The sequence below is a fragment of the Salvelinus alpinus genome, chromosome 12 (genome assembly GCF_045679555.1).
Source record: "Salvelinus alpinus chromosome 12, SLU_Salpinus.1, whole genome shotgun sequence".
Taxonomy (NCBI): Eukaryota; Metazoa; Chordata; class Actinopteri; order Salmoniformes; family Salmonidae; genus Salvelinus; species Salvelinus alpinus.
Window position 1 is genome coordinate 31,819,531 of NC_092097.1, and position 19,221 is coordinate 31,838,751.

At 41.0% G+C, this 19,221-nt stretch overlaps 1 protein-coding gene across 2 annotated transcripts in view; it reads left to right on the top strand.

The window, feature by feature from the left end:
• LOC139535874 (RNA-binding motif, single-stranded-interacting protein 2-like) overlaps positions 1-18,708 on the top strand; it is a 66,059-nt gene extending 47,351 nt beyond the window's left edge. For both annotated transcript variants that reach the window (XM_071335755.1, XM_071335756.1), the window contains exons 8-14: positions 11,703-11,746; positions 12,020-12,113; positions 12,454-12,504; positions 12,781-12,891; positions 13,126-13,206; positions 13,376-13,463; positions 14,575-18,708. In XM_071335755.1, the coding sequence (XP_071191856.1) occupies positions 11,703-11,746; positions 12,020-12,113; positions 12,454-12,504; positions 12,781-12,891; positions 13,126-13,206; positions 13,376-13,456 (462 nt within the window). In that variant the 3' untranslated portion in view covers positions 13,457-13,463; positions 14,575-18,708. The remainder of the gene's footprint in view (positions 1-11,702; positions 11,747-12,019; positions 12,114-12,453; positions 12,505-12,780; positions 12,892-13,125; positions 13,207-13,375; positions 13,464-14,574) is intronic.
• The last annotated feature ends 513 nt before the right edge of the window (positions 18,709-19,221 follow it).

Consider the following 19,221-nt stretch of genomic DNA (forward strand, 5'->3'; position numbering starts at 1 on the left):
ATAAACTGATAAAACTCGGTTGAAAAAACCTACTTTATGATGTTATTATCATATGTATCAAATAAAATCAGAGCCGGAGATATTCGCCGTGTATACCGAACGCTTTTCAGAAGACAATGTCGAGGTCCCTCGCGCGCCGTCGAAGACAAAGAAAATACCGGACCTGTCACTCCAAAAGCTCTTGTTCGGCCTCAGATCAAGCTAGACACCCCATTCCACCTTCCACTGCCTGTTGACATCTAGTGGAAGGCGTATGAAGTGCATGCATATCGATAAATAAAAGCCAGTTGAATAGGCTCTGAAACAGAGCCTCGTTTTCAGATTTTTCACTTCGTGTATGGAAGTTTGCTGCCAAATGAGTTCTGTTTTACTCACAGATATAATTCAAACAGTTTTAGAAACTTGAGAGTGTTTTCTATCCAATAGTAATAATAATATGCATATTGTATGATCTAGAACAGAGTACGAGGCCGTTTCATTTTGACAAGAAGTTTTAAACAAGAGGTCATTGTCAAAGCAAAATAGAGCTGGAAATCTGATCTCACATGGATTGTGTGTCTAAACCCTAAACATTCATAAAGGGGCAGTGCAGTTAAAAACATTTTTTGAGGTCGAAATTACACTCTGAAGTTGTGAAAATGAAAATGCCCTTTTTGTGTAAGAGCTGTTTTTAAAAAATGCCTGGAATTTCAACCTGTTCCGGTGGGATGGAATTTTTGGCCCACATCATGACTTCGCAATGTGATCTGATTATAATATACCAATGAATGTTCATCTGGGTAAGGGGATTGGTTCTAGACCATCCAATCAGCGGATCAGCGCTGACCAGCTGGCAAGCGTTTTTACTGACATTTTCAACCTATCCCTGACCCGGTCTTTAATACCAACTGGTTTCAAGCAGACCACCATAGTCCCTGTGCCCAAGAATGCCAAGGTAACCTTCCTTAAATTACTCTCGCTCCGTAGCACTCACATCTATAGCCACAAAATGCTTTGAAAGGCCATCATCCCAGACACCCTATACCCACTCCAATTGCCCCAACAGATCCACAGATGACTCAATCTCTATTGCACCCCACACTGCCCTCACCCACCTGGACAAAAGGAATGCGTATGTAAGAATGCTGTTTATTGACTACAGCTCAGCATTCAACACCATAGACCCCTCCAAGCTCAACACCAAGCTCAGGACCTTAGGACTGAACACCTTTGCAACTGGATCCTGGACTTCGTGACGGACTGTCCCCAGGCGGTGAGGGTAGGTAACAACACATCCGCCACGCTGACCATCAAAACTGGGCCCCTCAGGGGTGTGTGCTTAGTCCCCTCCTGTACTCCCTGTTCAACCACAGCTGCATGGCCACGCATGACTCCAACACCATCATCAAGTTTGCTGAAGACACAACGGTGGTAGGTCTGATCACCGACGACGATGAGGCAGCCAATAGGGAGGAGGTCAGAGACCTGGCAGTGTGGTGTCAGGACAACAACCTCTCTCTCAGTGTCAGCAAGACAAAGGAGCTGATTGTGGACTACAGGGAACGGAGGGGAGAGCACGCCCCCACATCGATGGGGCTGTAGTGGAGTGGGTCGAGAGCTTCAAGTTCTTTGGTGTCCACATCTTAAAAATAGAATAGATCATAAAATAGACATTTGTCTATTTTAGCCCATCTGTTGCTGACAGGTATATACAATCGAGCACACAGCCATGCAATCTCCATAGACACATTGGCAGTAGAATGGCCCATATTGCAGAGCTCAGTGACTTTCAACGTGGCACCATCATAGGATGCCACCTTTCGAACAAGTCAGTTTGTCAAATTTCTGCCCTGCTAGAGCTGCTTCGGTCAACTGTAAGTGCTGTTATTGTGAAGTAGAAACATCTAGGAGCAACAACCGCTTAGCCACGAAGTGGTAGGCCACACGAGCACACAGAACGCGATCGCTGAGTGCTGAAACGCGTAGTGCGTAAAAATCATATGTCCTCGGTTGCAACACTCACTATCGAGTTCCAAACTGCCTTTGGAAGCAACGTCAGCACAATAACTGTCCGTCGGGAGCTTCATGAAATGGGTTTACATGGCCGAGCAGCTGCACCCAAGTCTAAAATAACCATGCGCAATGCCAAGCATTTGGGTTTGGCAGATTCCAGGAGAACGCTACCTGTCCCAATGTATTGTGCCAACTGTAAAGTTTGGTGGAGGAGGAATAATGGTCTGAGGCTGTTTCTCATGGTTTGGGCTAGGCCCCTTAGTTCCAAGGAAGGGAAATCTTAATGCTACAGCATACAATGACATTCAAGATGATTCTGTGCTTCCAACTTTGTGGCAACAGTTTGGGGAAGCCCTCTCCTGTTTCAGCATGACAATGCCCTGGTGCGCAAAGCGAGGTCATAAAGAAATGGTTTGTTGAGATCGGTGTGAAAGAACTTGACTGGCCTGCACAGAACCCTGACCGTAACCCCATCAAACACCTTTGGGATGATTTGGAACGCCGACTGCGAGCCAGGCCTAATCGCCCAACATCAGTGTCTGACCTCACTGATGCTCTTGTGGCTGAATGGAAGAAAGTCCCCTCAGCAATGTTACAACATTTAGTGGAAAGCATTTCCAGAAAGGTGGAGGCTGTTATAGCAGCAAAGGGGGGACCAACTCCATATTAATGCCCATGATTTTGGAATTAGATGTTCTATGAGCAGGTGTCCAAATACCTTTGGCCATGTAGTGTAAGTTCAGTAGTAAAAATGTGCTTAACAAGTCACATAATAAGTTGCATGGACTCACTCTATAATGGTGTTTAACATGATTTTTTTATGACTACCTCACTGTAAGGTCCCTCAGTCGAGCAGTGAATTTCAAACACAGATTCAACCACAAAGACCTATTGGTAGATGAGTAAAAAAAACAAAAGCAGACACTGAATATCCCTTTAAGCATGGTGAAGTTATTCATTACACTTTGGATGGTGTATCAATACACCCAGTCACTACAAAGACACAGGTGTCCTTCTGAACTTAGTTGCCGGAGAGGAAGGAAACCGCTCAGGGATCTCACCATGAGGCCAATGGTGACTTTAAAACAGTTACAGAGTTGAACGGCTGAACAATTTCTAACATTGAAAGAGTTTCCAATACCTTTCAGAGAGTTTATTTCTGTGATCAAAGCCGTTCCTAGTGGTCTAACTACACTTGTGAAAAGTCATCTTAATTTTGGGAATGATCACAAAGTTTATCCAGAACTCAGATTGGAAGGCGTGGGCTTACTTGAGAGATCTTGTTGTAATAAATATATAAGACAAATTCTTCATTCACAAAACCAACTTACACCGAGAGGAAAGTTTTTCTGGAACATGCTTATTCCTGACATTGTCTGGAAAAATGCATGGTTAAGGCCTTACAAATACTGTATACCAAACAAAGTTAAGGAAGTACACTTCAAAATTTAACATAAGATATATCCATGTAATTCTATGATTTCCAAATTTGTGGCTATTGATGATATCTGCGTTTTCTGTGGAAAAGAAGGTGAGAATCTGTCTCACTTGTTCTTTGAATGTAAATTTGTGTCAGAATTTTGGGAAAACCTTGCAAAGTACTTATTTACCATTATGAACACTTGCTATATTTTTAACATAAAAGATATAATATGTTACTATTGCAATGATAACAAAACCACTGAAATGATTGTTATTTTTTTAAATTCTTGTTGCCAAATACTTTATACACAAACAAAGATTCCAAAATTCTATACCATAATTACCAATTTTTCTGATTGAATTGAATTATCTTATTAAAACATTAACCCTAGTGAATAACAACAAGAATAACATCTTCATGAATCATTATAATAAGATCTTTTCAGAATGAATATAATTGCACTTAAATTGTTTATTGTTTGTATTTTATTTTTATTTTTTGTATGTTTGAGTATTGTTGATACCTGTGTTTGGTTTGCTAAGACATGTTTGATGTCTTAGCAAAAAGAAAAAAGCGTTGAACGGCTGTGATAGGAGAAAAGTGAGGATGGATCAACAACATTGTAGTTACTCCACAATACCAACCTAATTGGAAGAGTGAAAAGAAGGAAGCCTGTACAGAATAAAACATATTCCAAAACATGCATCCTGTTTGCAACAAGGCACTAAAGTAATACTGCAAAAAATGTGGCAAATCAATTACCTTTTTGTCCTGAGTACAAAGTGTTATGTTTGGGACAAATCCAATACAACACATTACTGAGTACCATTCTCCATATTTTCAATTATAATGGTTGCTGCATCATGTTATGGATATTCTCATAATCGTTAAGGACTGGGGAGTTTTTTTAGGACAAATAATGGGGTATTGTGTGTAGATGAGTGTTATTCAGGCTGTAACACAACAGAATGTGGAATAAGTTAAGAGGTCTGAATACTTTCTGAAGGCACTGTATCTACGAACCATAGCCCTAAAATTAACCCATATCCTAACCATAGTCTTAATCCTAATCCTAACCCTAGCCCTAACCATTACTCTAACCCTTATTCTAAACCTAACCCTATCCCTAATCGAAAACTTAGCAAGCAGCTGCTTATCAACAGATAGTTTGTTGATAGTATGACCATCTGTAGAGCATCTGCAGATGGAAAATCCGGACTATCGAATTAAGTGTGACCCTCTCTGCTACCGCACAGCAAGTGGTACCAGTGCACAAAGTCTGGAACCATTAGGGTCCCTGAACAGCTTCTACCCCCAAGCCATAAGACTGTTAAACAAGACTGCTGAATAGCTAATGAAATGTCTACCCAGGCGACATGCATTGACCCTATTTTGCACTAACTCTCTTGCACTGATTCTATGCACACACACCGGTCTCTACCCACGCACACACACGACATACGCCCACACACACATAACATGCACACGCATGCATACTGACGCCACACACACATTCACACCACACACACTCACACACACACACACACACACACACACACACACACACACACACACACACACACACACACACACACACACACACACACACACACACACACACACACACACACACACACACACACACACACACACACACACACACACACTCACTCACTCACTCACCACATACACTGCTGCTACTGTCTGTCTATTCTGTTGCCTAGTCACTTTACCCCTACCTATATGTACAGTACATACAGTGCATTCTGAAAGTATTCAGACCCTTTTTCCACATGTTGTCATGTTACAGCCTTATTCTAAAATTGATTAAATATTGTGGATTTGACATTATGCGGTATTGTGTATAGATTGATGAGGGAAAAAAACAATTTAATCAATTTTAGAATAAAGCTGTAACGTAACAAAATGTGGAAAAAGTCAAGGGGGCTGAATACTTTCCGAATGCACTGTAGCTATCTCAATTACCTGCACATCGACTCAGTACTGGTACTCCCTGTATATAGCCATATTATTTTTACTCGTTATTGGTATTTATTATTTACTGTGTATTTATTCCTCGTGTCACTTTCTATCTGCATTGTTGGAAAATGACACATTAGTAAGCATTTCACTGTTAGTCTACACCTGTTGTTTACCAAGCATGTGACAAATAAACATTTATTTGATTTGGTGTGTGTATTGGTAAGGAGGTGTACTCTAGACCATCCTTTCAGCCAATCAGGGCTGTGTATGTACAGTACCAGTCAAAAGTTTGGACACACCTATTCATTCTAGGGTTTTTCTTTATTTTTACTATTTTCTACATTGTAGAATAATAGTGAAGACATCAAAACTTTTAAATAGCACATATGGAATCATGTAGTAAACAAAACAGTGTTAAACAAATCAAAATATATTTTGTATTTGAGATTCTTCAAAGTAGCCACCCTTTGCCTTGATGACAGCTTTGCACACTCTTGGCATTCTCTCAACCAGCTTCACCTGGAATGCTTTTCCAACAGTCTCGAAGGAGTTCCTACATATGCTGGGCCCTTATTGGCTGCTTTTCCTTCACTCTGCGGTCCAACTCATCCCAAACCATCTCAATTGGGTTGAGATCAGGTGATTGTGGAGGACAGGTCATCTGATGCATTAATCCATCACTCTCATTCTTGGTCAAATAGCCATTACACAGCCTGAGGTGTGTTTTGGGTCATTGTCCTGTTGAAACACAAATGATAGTCCCACTAAGCGCAAACCAGATGGGATGGCGTATCGCTGCAGAATGCTGTGGTAGCCATGCTGGTTAAGTGTGCCTTGAATTCTAAAATAAATCACTGACAGTGTCACAAGCAAAGAACCCCCACACCATCACACCTCCTTCTCCATACTTCATGGTGGGAACCACACGTGTAGAGATCATCCGTTCACCTACTCTACGTCTCACAAAGACTTGGCGGTTGGAACCAAAAATCGCAAATTTGGACTCATCAGACCGAAGGACAGATTTTCACCGGTCTAATGTCCCTTGCTTGTGTTTCTTGGCCAAAGCAAGTATCTTCTTCTTATTAGTGTCCTTAAGTAGTGGTTTCTTTGCAGCAATTTGACCATGAAGGCCTGATTCACGCAGTCTCCTCTGAACAGTTGATGTTGAGATGTGTCTATGACTTGAAATCTGTGAAGCATTTATTTGGGCTGCAATCTGAGGTGCAGTTAACTCTAATGTAGCAGAGGTAACTCTGGGTCTTCCTTTCCTGTGGCGTCCCTGATGAGAGCCAGTTTCATCATAGCACTTGATGGTTTTTGCGACTGCACTTGATGAAACTTTCAATGTTCTTCAAATTTGTCTTAAAGTAATGATGGACTGTCATTTCTCTTTGTTATTTGAGTTGTTCTTGCCATAATATGGACTTGGTCTTTTACCAAATAGGGCTATCTTCTGTATACCCACCCTACCTTGTCACAACACAACTGATTAGCTCAAATGCATTAAGAAGGAAATAAATTATTGGCCAACGTGCAATCATTGGAAAACAAACTGGACGTTCTACAATTAAGACTATCCTACCAACGGGACATTAAAAACTGTAATAACTTATGTTTCATCGAGATGTGGCTGAACGACGACACTGATAATATAGAGCTGGATGGCTTCTCCGAGCATTGGCAGGACAGAGCAGCTACGTCTGCTAAGACGAGGGGCGGGGTTGTGTGTCTTTTTGTCAAGAACTGCTGGTGCGCGAGGTCTAATATTAAAGAAGTCTCAAGGTATTGCTCGCCTGAGGTAGAATACTTCATGATAAGCTGTAGACCACACTATCTACCAAGAGAGTTCTTATCTATATTATTCGTAGCCGTCTATTTATCACCACAAACCGATGCTGGCACTAAGATCGCACTCAACGAGCTGTATAAGGCCATTAGCAAACAAGAAAATGCTCATCCAGAAGCGGGGCTCCTAGTGGCTGGGGACTTTAATGCAGGCAGACTTAAATCTGTTCTACCTCATTTCTACCAGCATGTCACATGTGCAACCAGAAGAAAAAAACTCTAGACCACCTTTACTCCACACACAGACACATAAAAAGCTCATCCTCGCCCTCCATTTGGCAAGTCTGACCATAATTCTATCCTCCTGATTCCTGCTTACAAGCAAAAACTAAAGCAGGAGGTACCAGTGACTCTCTCAATACGGAAGTGGTCAGATGACATGGATGCTACAGGACTGTTTTGCTAGCACAGACTGGAATATGTTCCGGGATTCATTTAAAAAATATATATATTTTTTTATTTCACCTTTATTTAACCAGGTAAGCTAGTTGAGAACAAGTTCTCATTTACAACTGCGACCTGGCCAAGTTAAAGCAAAGCAGTGCGACAGAAACAACACAGAGTTACACATGGAATAAACAAGCGTACAGTCAACAATAGAAAAAAATAAAGTCTATATACAGTGTGTGCAAATGGCATGAGGAGGTATGGCAATAAATAGGCCATAGTAGAAAAGTAATTACAATTTAGCAGATTAACACTGGAGTGATAGATGAGCAGATGATGAGCAGATGATGGTGTGTAAGTAGTGATACTGGTGTGCAAAAGAGCAGCAAAGTAAATAAAAACAATATGGGGATGAGGTAGGTAGATTGGGTGGGCTATTTACAGATGGACTATGTACAGCTGCAGCGATCGGTTAGCTGCTCAGATAGCTGATGTTTAAAGTTAGTGAGGGAAATGTAAGTCTCCAGCATCAGCAATTTTTGCAATTCGTTCCAGTCACTGGCAGCAGAGAACTGGAAGGAAAGGCTGCCAAAGTATGTGTTGGCTTTGGGGATGACCAGTGAGATATACCTGCTGGAGCGCGTGCTACGGGTGGGTGTTGTTATCGTGACCAGTGAGCTGAGATAAGGCGGAGCTTTACCTAGCATAGACTTGTAGATGACCTGGAGCCAGTGCGTCTGGTGACGAATATGCAGCGAGGGCCAGCCTACTAGAGCATACAGGTCGCAGTGGTGGGTGGTGTAAGGCGGTAACAAAACGGATGGCACTGTGATAGACTGCATTCAATTTGCTGAGTAGAGTATTGGAAGCTATTTTGTAGATGACATCGCCGAAGTCGAGGATCGGTAGGATAGTCAGTTTTACAAGGGTAAGTTTGGTGGCGTGAGTGAAGGAGGCTTTGTTGCGAAATAGAAAGCCGATTCTAGATTTCATTATGGATTGGAGATGTTTGATATGAGTCTGGAAAGAGAGTTTACAGTCTAGCCAGAGACGTAGGTATTTGTAGTTGTCCACGTATTCTAGGTTAGAACCGTCCAGAGTAGTGATGCTAGGCGGGCGGGCGGGTGCGGGCAGCGAATGGTTGAAAAGCGTCATCCAATGGCATTGAGGAGCATACTGTACCGCCTCAGTCACCGGCTTCATCAATAAGTGCATCAATGACGTCCTACCCACAGTGAAAATACGTACATTTCCCAACCAGAAGCCATGGATTACAGGCAACATCCGCACCGAGCTAAAGGCTAGAGCTGCCGCTTTCAAGGAGCGAGACACTAATCCAAACGCTTATAAAAAATCTTGCTATGCCCTCAGACAAACCATCAAACAATCAAAGCATCAATACAGGACTAAGATTGAATCGTACTGCACCAGCTCTGATGCTTGTCGGATGTGGCAGGGCTTGAAAAATATTACGGACTACTATTAGGGAAACCCAGCTGCGAGCGGCCCAGTGACACGAGCCTACCAGACGATCTAAATGCCTTTTATGCTTGCTTCGAGGCAAGCAACACCGAAGCAGGCATGAGAGCACCAGCTGTTCCAGACGACTGTGTGATCACGCTCTCTGTAGCCGATGTGAGCAAGACCTTTAAACAGGTCAATATTCACAAAGCCGCGGGTCCAGACAGATTACCAGGACGTATACTCCAAGCATGCGTGGACCAACTGGGAAGTGTCTTCACTGACATTTTCAACCTTTCCTTGATCGAATCTGTAATACCTACTGTACATGTTTCAAACAGACCACCGTAGTCCCTGTTCCCAAGAAAGTGAAGGTAACCTGCCTAAATGATTACCGCCCCGTAGCACTCACTTCAGGAGCCATGAAGTGCTTTGAAAGGCTGGTCATGGCTCCCATCAATACCATCATGCCGGAAACCCTAGACCCACTCCAATTCGGATACCGCCCCTACAGATCCACAGATGACGCAATCTCAATCGCACTCCACAATGCCCTTTCCCACCTGGACAAAAGAAGCAGCAATGTGAGAATGCTATTCATTGACTAGAGCTCAGCGTTCAACACCATAGTGCCCACAAAGCTCATCACTAACCTATGGACCTAAACTAAACACCTCCCTCTGGAACTGGATCCTGGACTTCCTGTAGGGCCGTCCCCAGGTGGTAAGGGTAGGCAACAACACATCTGCCCCGCTGATCCTCAACACTAGGGCCCCTTAGGGGTGCATGCTTAGAACCCCTCATGTACTCCCTGTGCACACATGACTGCGTGGACAAGAACGACTCCAACACCATCATTAAGTTTGCAGACGACACAACAGTGGTAGGCCTCACCGACAATGATGAGTTATCCTATAGGGAGGAGGTCAGAGACCTGGCAGTGTGAGCAAGACAAAGGAGCTGATCGTGGACTATAGGAAAAGGAGGGCCGAACATGCCCCCATTAACATTGACGGGGCTGAAGTGGAGCGGGTCGAGAGTTTCAAGTTCCTTGGTGTCCACATCACCAACAAACTATCATGGTCCAAACACACCAAGACAGTTGTGAAGAGAGCACGACAACACCTTTCCCCCTCAGGAGACTGAAAAGATTTGGCATGGGTCCCCAGATCCTTAAAAAGAGATCATCCTGAGCGGTTGCATCACCGCCTGGTATGGCAACTGCTCGGCATCTGACCATATGGCACTACAGAGGGCAGTGCGTAACACGGAACCCAAACCGGCTGCGCGCGTGCGCCATCGTGCATAAATTTATTTTGTCCCCCCACACCAAACGCGATCACGACACACAGGTTAAAATATCAAAACAAACTCTGAACCAATTACATTAATTTGGGGACAGGTCGAAAAGCATTAAACATTTATGGCAATTTAGCTAGCTAGCTTGCACTTGCTAGCTAATTTGTCCTGTTTAGCTAGCTTGCTGTTGCTAGCTAATTTGTCCTGGGATATAAACATTGAGTTGTTATTTTACCTGAAATGCACAAGGTCCTCTACTTCGACAATTAATCCACACATAAAACGTTCAGCCTAATCGTTTCTAGTCATCTCTCCTCTTTCCAGGCTTTTTCTTCTCTTGACTTTATATTGCGATTGGCAACTTTCATAAATTAGGAGCATTACCGCCACTGACCTCGTTCGCCTTTCAGTTACCCACGTGGGTATAACCAATGAGGAGATGGCACATGGGTACCTGCTTCTATGAACCAATGAGGAGATGGGAGAGGCAGGACTTGCAGCGCGATCTGCATCAGAAATAGAACTGACTTCTATTTTAGCCCTTGGCAATGCAGACGCTCGTTGGCGCGTGCGAGCAGTGTGGGTGCAATAATTGAAAAATATAGATTTCTAAATTTATTTTGCAACGCTCGCGCACGCGACTCGAGCGGTGTAGTCAGCCTGTAAGGCCCAGTACATCACTGGGGCCAAGCTTCCTGACATCCAGGACTTGTATACTAGGCGGTGTCAGAGGAAGGCGCAAAAAATTGTCATAGACTCCAGTCACCCAAGCATTACCGGAGCACCAAGTCTAGGATCAAAAGGCTCCTTAACAGCTTCTACCCCCAAGCCATAAGACTGCTGAACAATTAATCAAATGGCCACCCGGCCTATTTATATTGACCCCCCTATGCATAGTCACTTTACAAATTACCTCAACTAAGCTGTACCCCCGCACATTGCTCGGTACCAGTACCCCCTGTATATAGCCTCGTTATTGTTGTATACTTTTCTTGTGTTACTTTTGCTTATTTTTTTAATATATTTTTTTCACTTTAGTTTGTTTCGTAAATATTTTCTTAGCTCTATTTCTTGAACTGCATTGTTGGTTAAGGGCTTGTAAGTAAGCATTTCACCTTAAGGTCTACTACACCTGTTGTATTCGGCGCATGTGACAAATAACATTTGATTTGCTTTGATTTATTAGACATACAGTGATGATTTAAAAGATTAAATTACAAAGACTGCATGGGGGCTTTAACATAATTGATTTTATATGTGATTGTGTCCTTTACGTCTTTATTCTGAGTTATTTGTGTTGTTTTCCCAGGGAGGGATGACGCTAGCATATGACCCCACAGCCTTACAGAATGGGTGAGTATAGAGAGACAGAAACAGAAAGTCAGCCCACCAACAAAAACAAGTCATGTGTTTGTGGTGAACTATTCACTCCTGGTAGATGCAGAAGACATTGCAACACTACTTTATTTTATTGCAATCATCTACTTCAATGTAACATTTTGTAGTTCTATCATCTGGCATCACTTAATAATTACTTTCATGCACATGCGATTATAAATGCTTATTAATGTAAATTCTATAAAATAATCTGACATGCATACATCTTGATTTGTGTGTGTTGTGCAGGTTCTATTCGTCACCCTACGGTCTGACCCCAAACCGGATGATCGCCCAGACGTCCCTCTCTCCCTACATGCATTCACCGATCTCATCCTTCCAGGTCAAACACTGAACACGCACGCACGCACGCACGCACGCACGCACGCACGCACGCACGCACACACACACACACACACACACACACACACACACACACACACACACACACACACACACACACACACACACACACACACACACACACACACACACACACACACACACACACATCACTACCACCACCACCAAACCAGCATTCACAAACGCATGGAGGATATCTCTGTAGACGTAGGAGCTATGTCATTGTTATTTTTCTATCCATATTCAGATTTCATCTCCACTCATTCTCCCCTGTGTGCTTGTGTGTAAAGATCCTGTATTTTCCTCATCTCTCTTTCCAGCTACATAGTCCCTCCTGGATGCACCACCAGTCATACCTCATGCAGCCTGCAGTGAGTATTAAATATTATTATCTACCTCTGCTGCTGCAGCTTCCTCCTTACTATTCTCTTTACATCTGGTTAGCTTGCAGTTCTGCTCATCTATCTCTCTATCTCTCCTCTTTTCTTTGTCATTCTGTCTCTTTATATTCCTGTCTCTTTCTCTCGCTCTCTCTATCTCTCTGTCACTCTCTATAATCATGTCTCTGATTTATTGGCTATTTGTCCTTCTCTTTGTTGGAACCCCCCCTCTCTTTTCCCATCTCTCTCCCTCCACCTCTCTCTCAGGGCACAGTCCTGACTCCGACCATGGACCATGCCATGTCCATCCAGCCCACCTCCATGATGGGCACCATGACCCAGCAGCTCAGCCACCTATCCCTGGGCAGCACGGGCACGGTTAGTACCCTACAGATACCCACTCCACCTCCCACTCCACCCCCTTCAGCTACCCACTCTATCCCCCCCTCCTTTGGTCCCCTAGTCTCATCTCAAGACTAAAACACATTGAACTGAATCAAGTTGTACTGAATTGAAGTTGAAAGTGAAGAGAAAAGCAGTTGCCTGTGTCTCAGTTGGATCTCTACATAGAAATAATGACTGATGATTTCTTTTCCTCTCGTTCTGTCACAGTTTATGCCTGCCAACACAACTATGCAGGGGACATACATCCCCCAGTACCAACCAGTGCCTCCCTCCAGTGTCCCTGTAGAGGTGAGACCCCAACCAACACCATAAGCATTAACTATGCAGAACAAGCTAAGGGGATGACAAAAGGGGGCTTATTTTACAAACGAGTTCAAAACCATGCATTTACTCAAGCAGTTTTTAACTCAGGGACCTGTTATTACTGTTCCACTCCATTTTCTTCCTTTTCTTGCAGGAGAACGGAGGACAACAGCAACAGGTTGCTATGGAGACACCTGCAGAACACACAAACTACTCATACCAGCACACCAAGTGAAGCTAAGGTAGGGTAATTAACCCCTGCCTGTGCATATATCTGCTAACTTAGTTCAATCAATCAAATGTATTTATAAAGCCCTTCTTACATCAGCTGATGTCACAAAGTGCTGTATAGAAACCCGGCCTAAAACCCCAAGCAGCAAGCAATGCAGGTGTAGAAGCACGGTGGCTAGGAATAACTCCCTAGAAAGGCAAGAACCTAGGAAGAAACCTAGAGAGGAACCAGGCTCTGAGGGGTGGCCAGTCCTCTTCTGGCTGTGACGGGTGGAGATTACAACAGTACATGGCCAAGATGTTCAAATGTTCATAGATGACCAGCAGGGTCAAATAATAATAATCACAGTGGTTGTAGAGGGTGCAACAGGTCAGCACCTCAGGAGTAAATGTCAGTTGGCTTTCATAGCCGATCATTCAGAGTTAAAGACAGCAGGTGCGGTAGAGAGAGAGAGAGTCGAAAACAGCAGGTCCGGGACAAGGTAGAACGTCTGGTGAACAGGTCAGGGTTCCATAGCCTCAGGTAGAACAGTTGAAACTGGAGCAGCAGCACGACCAGGTGGACTGGGGGCAGCAAGGAGTCATCAGGCCAGGTAGTCCTGAGGCATGGTCCTAGGGCTCAGGTTCTCGAGAGAAGAGAAAGAGAAAGAGAGAGAAAGAGAGAGAGAGAATTAGAGGGAGCATACTTAAATTCACATAAGACACCGGATAAGACAGGAGAAGTACTCCAGATATAACAGACTCACCCTAGCCCCCGACACATAAACTATTGCAGCATATTTACTGGAGGCTGAGACAGGAGGGGTCGGGAGACACTGTACAGTACTACAGTGTACAGTACTACTTATATGTTGTCCTTGCCTACTAGGTCCATGTCAGAACATTACATGTTGGAGCCAATTAATGTTATCATGGTTCACTAAAAAGAAAAGCTTGTCAGATATTGACCACCTTAAAAAAAAACATGTATTTATTTATTATTGATCAGCATTCTGTAAATATTATGATTTACACAACTACATGATGATATGGAGAGTATGTAGAATTGTTACATTTTGGATGTTCCATCTACAATATTATGTAAAGGGAGTAGTGTGACAGAGGTAGGTGTGTGTTTTGCAGCTGGTGGTCAGAAGGCCATGTTACAGACTGAACCCCAGAGAGTTGCTTCGCTACAGGAGGATAGCAGAGCTCCGCACAACACCACCAAGCCTCGGACTTGAACACAGATGACAAAAGCAACACGTGTGTGCTTTGAAAAAGAAGACACCGCTTATTTCGTTGGGACTTTTCCTCTCTCTTATTCAAGGGTCGATCAACCAAAGGTGGGAGCTTTCTGCAATGGAAGCTTTGATCTCTTTTAATAACTGAAAAAAGAAAATAAACAAAAATGTTGAACAAAGAAACAAATTAGGAAAGGGATAAAGACAGAGCGTTATTTTTGTGCATGTAATATAGCAAATTTGTATTTTTTAAAAGCATTCTGGAGTTTCAGAGTGATACAAGGAAAAGAGTAACAACACAATGTGTCTTTCATTTTTGGGTAAAATATGCAAAAATGTAGTTTAATTGTTTTATGTCTGTTTTTTGACATTCTATTCACAGCAGTTGGACAATGTTTTGTACAGATTTTAAAAAGTAAAAAAACACATTTAGTTGGTATAATATTTCTAGTGTAGGCTACTTTTAAGAATGGAAAATGCAAAACACACCGTTTAAAGCTACTTCTCCCTTAAACTGATCCAGTAAGGCTAAGTTCAGTTAACTCACTGGCAGATGGTAACATTAATTATTTATAAATTATTTTAAATAATGTCAAACTTAAACCTTATAAAACATTCCCTTCATAAACATTCAGAATGTGTTATGAGCAGAGGACAATCATGATCATTCTTATTTATATGTACATCATAGTTCTATTTTTTGATATTTGGAAATATTCAAACATGTCACTTGCGTATTGTGTAGATTTTATTTAATTAAATTCTTTATTTAACAAGTCCGGTAAAAGCCAAACACTGGCAATAAACATATTATCACTTGTAAAATAATTAATAGGAGCTAAATGATATAAAAAAGTAAAAAAATCTGATATTATTGTAAACTTTGTTATGAGAAGAAAATTAACTATTGTTTTTTTGGTTATAATGCAATATGACACATCCAAATTTCACCTTCTATTTAAAAAAAACTTGAGACAAATTGGATTGTCTGAAAGTTGCAATATTATTTTCAACATTGAATAAATTATTACCATTACTATACTATACAATAACAAGATCCTCTCTCTATATTCAAAGGAAAAATAAAACAGTACATAAAATGCAAACTCTTTTGACATTATTACCAACATTTATTCACTGCAATTATGCTTGAATTCACAGATAATATAATAAATATTCTACAAAATAGTTGACTTGGTTTGTGTGTTGGGTGCTAGAGTTTATGTCACAACAGTGTCCATAAGAAGTGGTTTTAAGCGGTTTTGTTCTGGTACCTGTTCAGATGTCCATAGTAAATTTGACCTTTTGTACAAAGTAGACAGACAAATAATTGGACATGCCTTAGAATTGAGCAGTTGGATTAGTATGAAATATGTGTACAAAAGAGTGCAATTTTTTTAAATTAAAAAGCAAAACAATGAGGGGAGTTAAAAGTAGGTTTAAAAAGAGTCCTTAATAACAGTCCTTTGTTGTTGAGAAAGGGAGCTGCAAGTCTTTATCAATGCTGCTGTTGTCTCCTGAGTTTTAATTCCTGACAATGATTTGTATTTTAGAATTTTTGTAGAAAAAAGTAAAGTATGTTTTCTCTTTTTGGGCTTTCACTTGAACCCTTCTGAGCTATCATACGTTTTGTTGTTGTTCTAAAACATATTTTTTATTAATTTCTTTACAGTAATCTAGATTTTATAAGTAGGGAAAGATCTTTCCAAGAGTTTAGATGTAAGCTTTTTTTCTTTTGTAAGAGATTCGTAGTATTTTTTTATTGTGTTTGTGCATTTCCACATGGTCCATACAAACAAAGAGATGATTTTGTGTTTCTTCAAGTTGATTTCTGTTCCAGAGCACTGTGTTGTTCACTATGATAGAGTTTTTCAGGCCCGTGTGAAATAGTTTTTAACTAAAACGCGTCCACATCTATCCTAGAGACACTAAATGAAACTCAATGACAACCATGCCACCTTCCCAGATCAGTCCAGTGGAGATGTACATGTCTAGTGTAAACACATTCTATTGTATCTGTCAGAGAAAATTATGATGCTACCAAGAAAACACATAACATAAAATGAAAGTGCCATTAAAAACAAACTGTCCCATAACAAACTGTTCCACAGAAGTTAACTTAACATTGGATGAATTCATTCTAGTTTCAACAAAGACAAACATTTGTGAAATTGGCGGGTTTTGTTAGGAATTCTGACCAGTGTTTCTAAGCCTTAACTGTAACCTGTTTCTCCTCATTGATGGCAATTCCTTTCAATCATGGTTGAGGGTATGGCCAAGAAAAGATCATACAGATGCCATCAATATCAGATGTTATGTTGCCATAATATTATAAAGGGCTGAGTTTACCATACCTTGTTAAAACCTAGTGTTACCCTAGTAAACATCCCCCCATCACACTTGATCTCGGGTTTTCGTCATTGTTCAGGATGGATGACATCAAAGTTACTGTTTCTTCTTCATTGTGCATCTCTGAACCTCTCTCCACCTTCCAAATGTTTTTTTATGATTATTTATGTCTGCAACACCAAAGATGATGAAGCCATCCAACTGTCAGGAAAGCTGTCTGTCAGACTTTCTATCTTGGAGACAAATGCTGCTCTCATCTCTATTGGCGTACGTAGCTAGAATGATGCTGTAGTAACATCCTCTCAGTGGCAGTACCCTGGTAGATGGTAAACAAGCAATATGTTTAATTTAAGTTCTGAATGTGTTGAGTGTTGAATAGAGATTCATAGATATGTGTGCTTCGTTTTATCGACATATGCTCGTTTCAGTTTGGTACACCCAAAGAAAGACCAGTATATGGTGTCTTTAATACAGAGAACAGGGGCAGGGGCCTACTTTGCTTGTTTAGTGTCAATGATGAGAGCTCAGCATGTATCTCTTTCTGTAAGTACTAGGACTATTTTATGTGCTCTTTTTGGTTGAGCTGTTGTCAAAACCATAGTTATTTCCTGTTCCCACTTCTGTTGAGTGTTTTGTGTGTCTTGTGATCTGTCCAGAAATACAAAGCGATCACTTGCAGGTTTTAAGCTACAGTGCACCTCATGAAGGAACATTTGAGAATGTTGTGAGAATGTAGTACTAGTCAGGTAATCCATTATGTCATTATGATGAATGCTGTTAAAGTAATCCAAAATATATATTTGTTAGTCATCTTCAGACCTAAAAGCATTCTAATGTCAAGATGACTCTATCTGTTCTATAGATCCAAATATAGATTTTGGAGTGAACGATCACTTTAAGTTACACTCTCCACAATTAACTGTAAATCATTGTCTGAGCGAGCACGCTTTAGGCTATTGTATTTTCCTTGCTGCGTATCTTTGACAGGTATCTTATAATACTACGGAAAAATACTAAAAACAGGATGTGCAACAAATGTTGAACTTGCACTTATTTTCAATCCATGTTTATGTACATGAAAACCCTAATACCTAGCATTCTCCTGTCTTCGCTTGTTGTCCAGATCATGTAGCTTCAATGGCTAATGTCATAGTTTCAAAATGTTTTGCTGCTAAAATGGGATGTCCAAGCAGTGGATAGATGGGAGCCAAATTGGATGTTCAAAAATGTCTTACTTAAACCTAGTAAATTGGATTCAAGTATAGTTAACATGAACACATTTTTCATTATATTTTAGACACATTTTGTGAAAGTTGTACTCAGAGATAACACGCTATTTGATAGTTGTTTTTGAATCTCTTTGGTAATTCACCAACTTTGTGTGAGAAATCTGACATTTTGTACATACTGCCTCATCTCTCTCACTGCTTGTAAACATTTTCCTTATTTATACTAGAACACATTTTGTACAGTTTGTTAGAGGAGAAAGGTTTTGTTATTTGGTTAGTTTGCTAGTAAGCTGGTTAGTCACTTGGCTACTTCGTCTTCCTGTGACAGAGATGCTCAAGTAACTCTTGTTTTTTATTAATTGGAAATATATGTTTTGTTTCCTTTCTTTCTTGGTTTTACTCTTTGAATTTGAATATGTCAATTTTCTTTTTTAATAAAAAAATCATGTTTTTAATGGTTGTATTCCAAAACAGTTCCAAGAATACAATGGGGGAAAAAGACACAAGTCAGTTACATAAGTACCAAGTTTATTTTAGTGTTGAGCAAATTGTATTATGTTTGTTCAAAATAAATGTTTCATGTGGTAAGCAAAGTGTTTGATACCCATGAAAAAGGTGCAAGCTCCTTTCTCTTTAGGTTATCATAGTAATACCCAAACATAATTGTATCGACCAAGCCTTGACATTGTAATACTGCTACTGCATTCAAAATGCCATACATTGACCTCTCAGTTAAGTCACAATAGAACTTGTAACTGATAAAACAATATTCTGATCTAATATGATCGTTCATTACACTTCTTCCCTTTTGATTTAAAGTGATTCTGTATGTATCTGGGTATGTATATGTGTAGCTAAAAGCTAATCCTACAAGATACAGAGCCTTCACGTCCATATAGAAACCACTCTAACCACATTGTAGTCTCAAACTTTATCTTGCCATACCTGGAACCTTAGGAATATATATA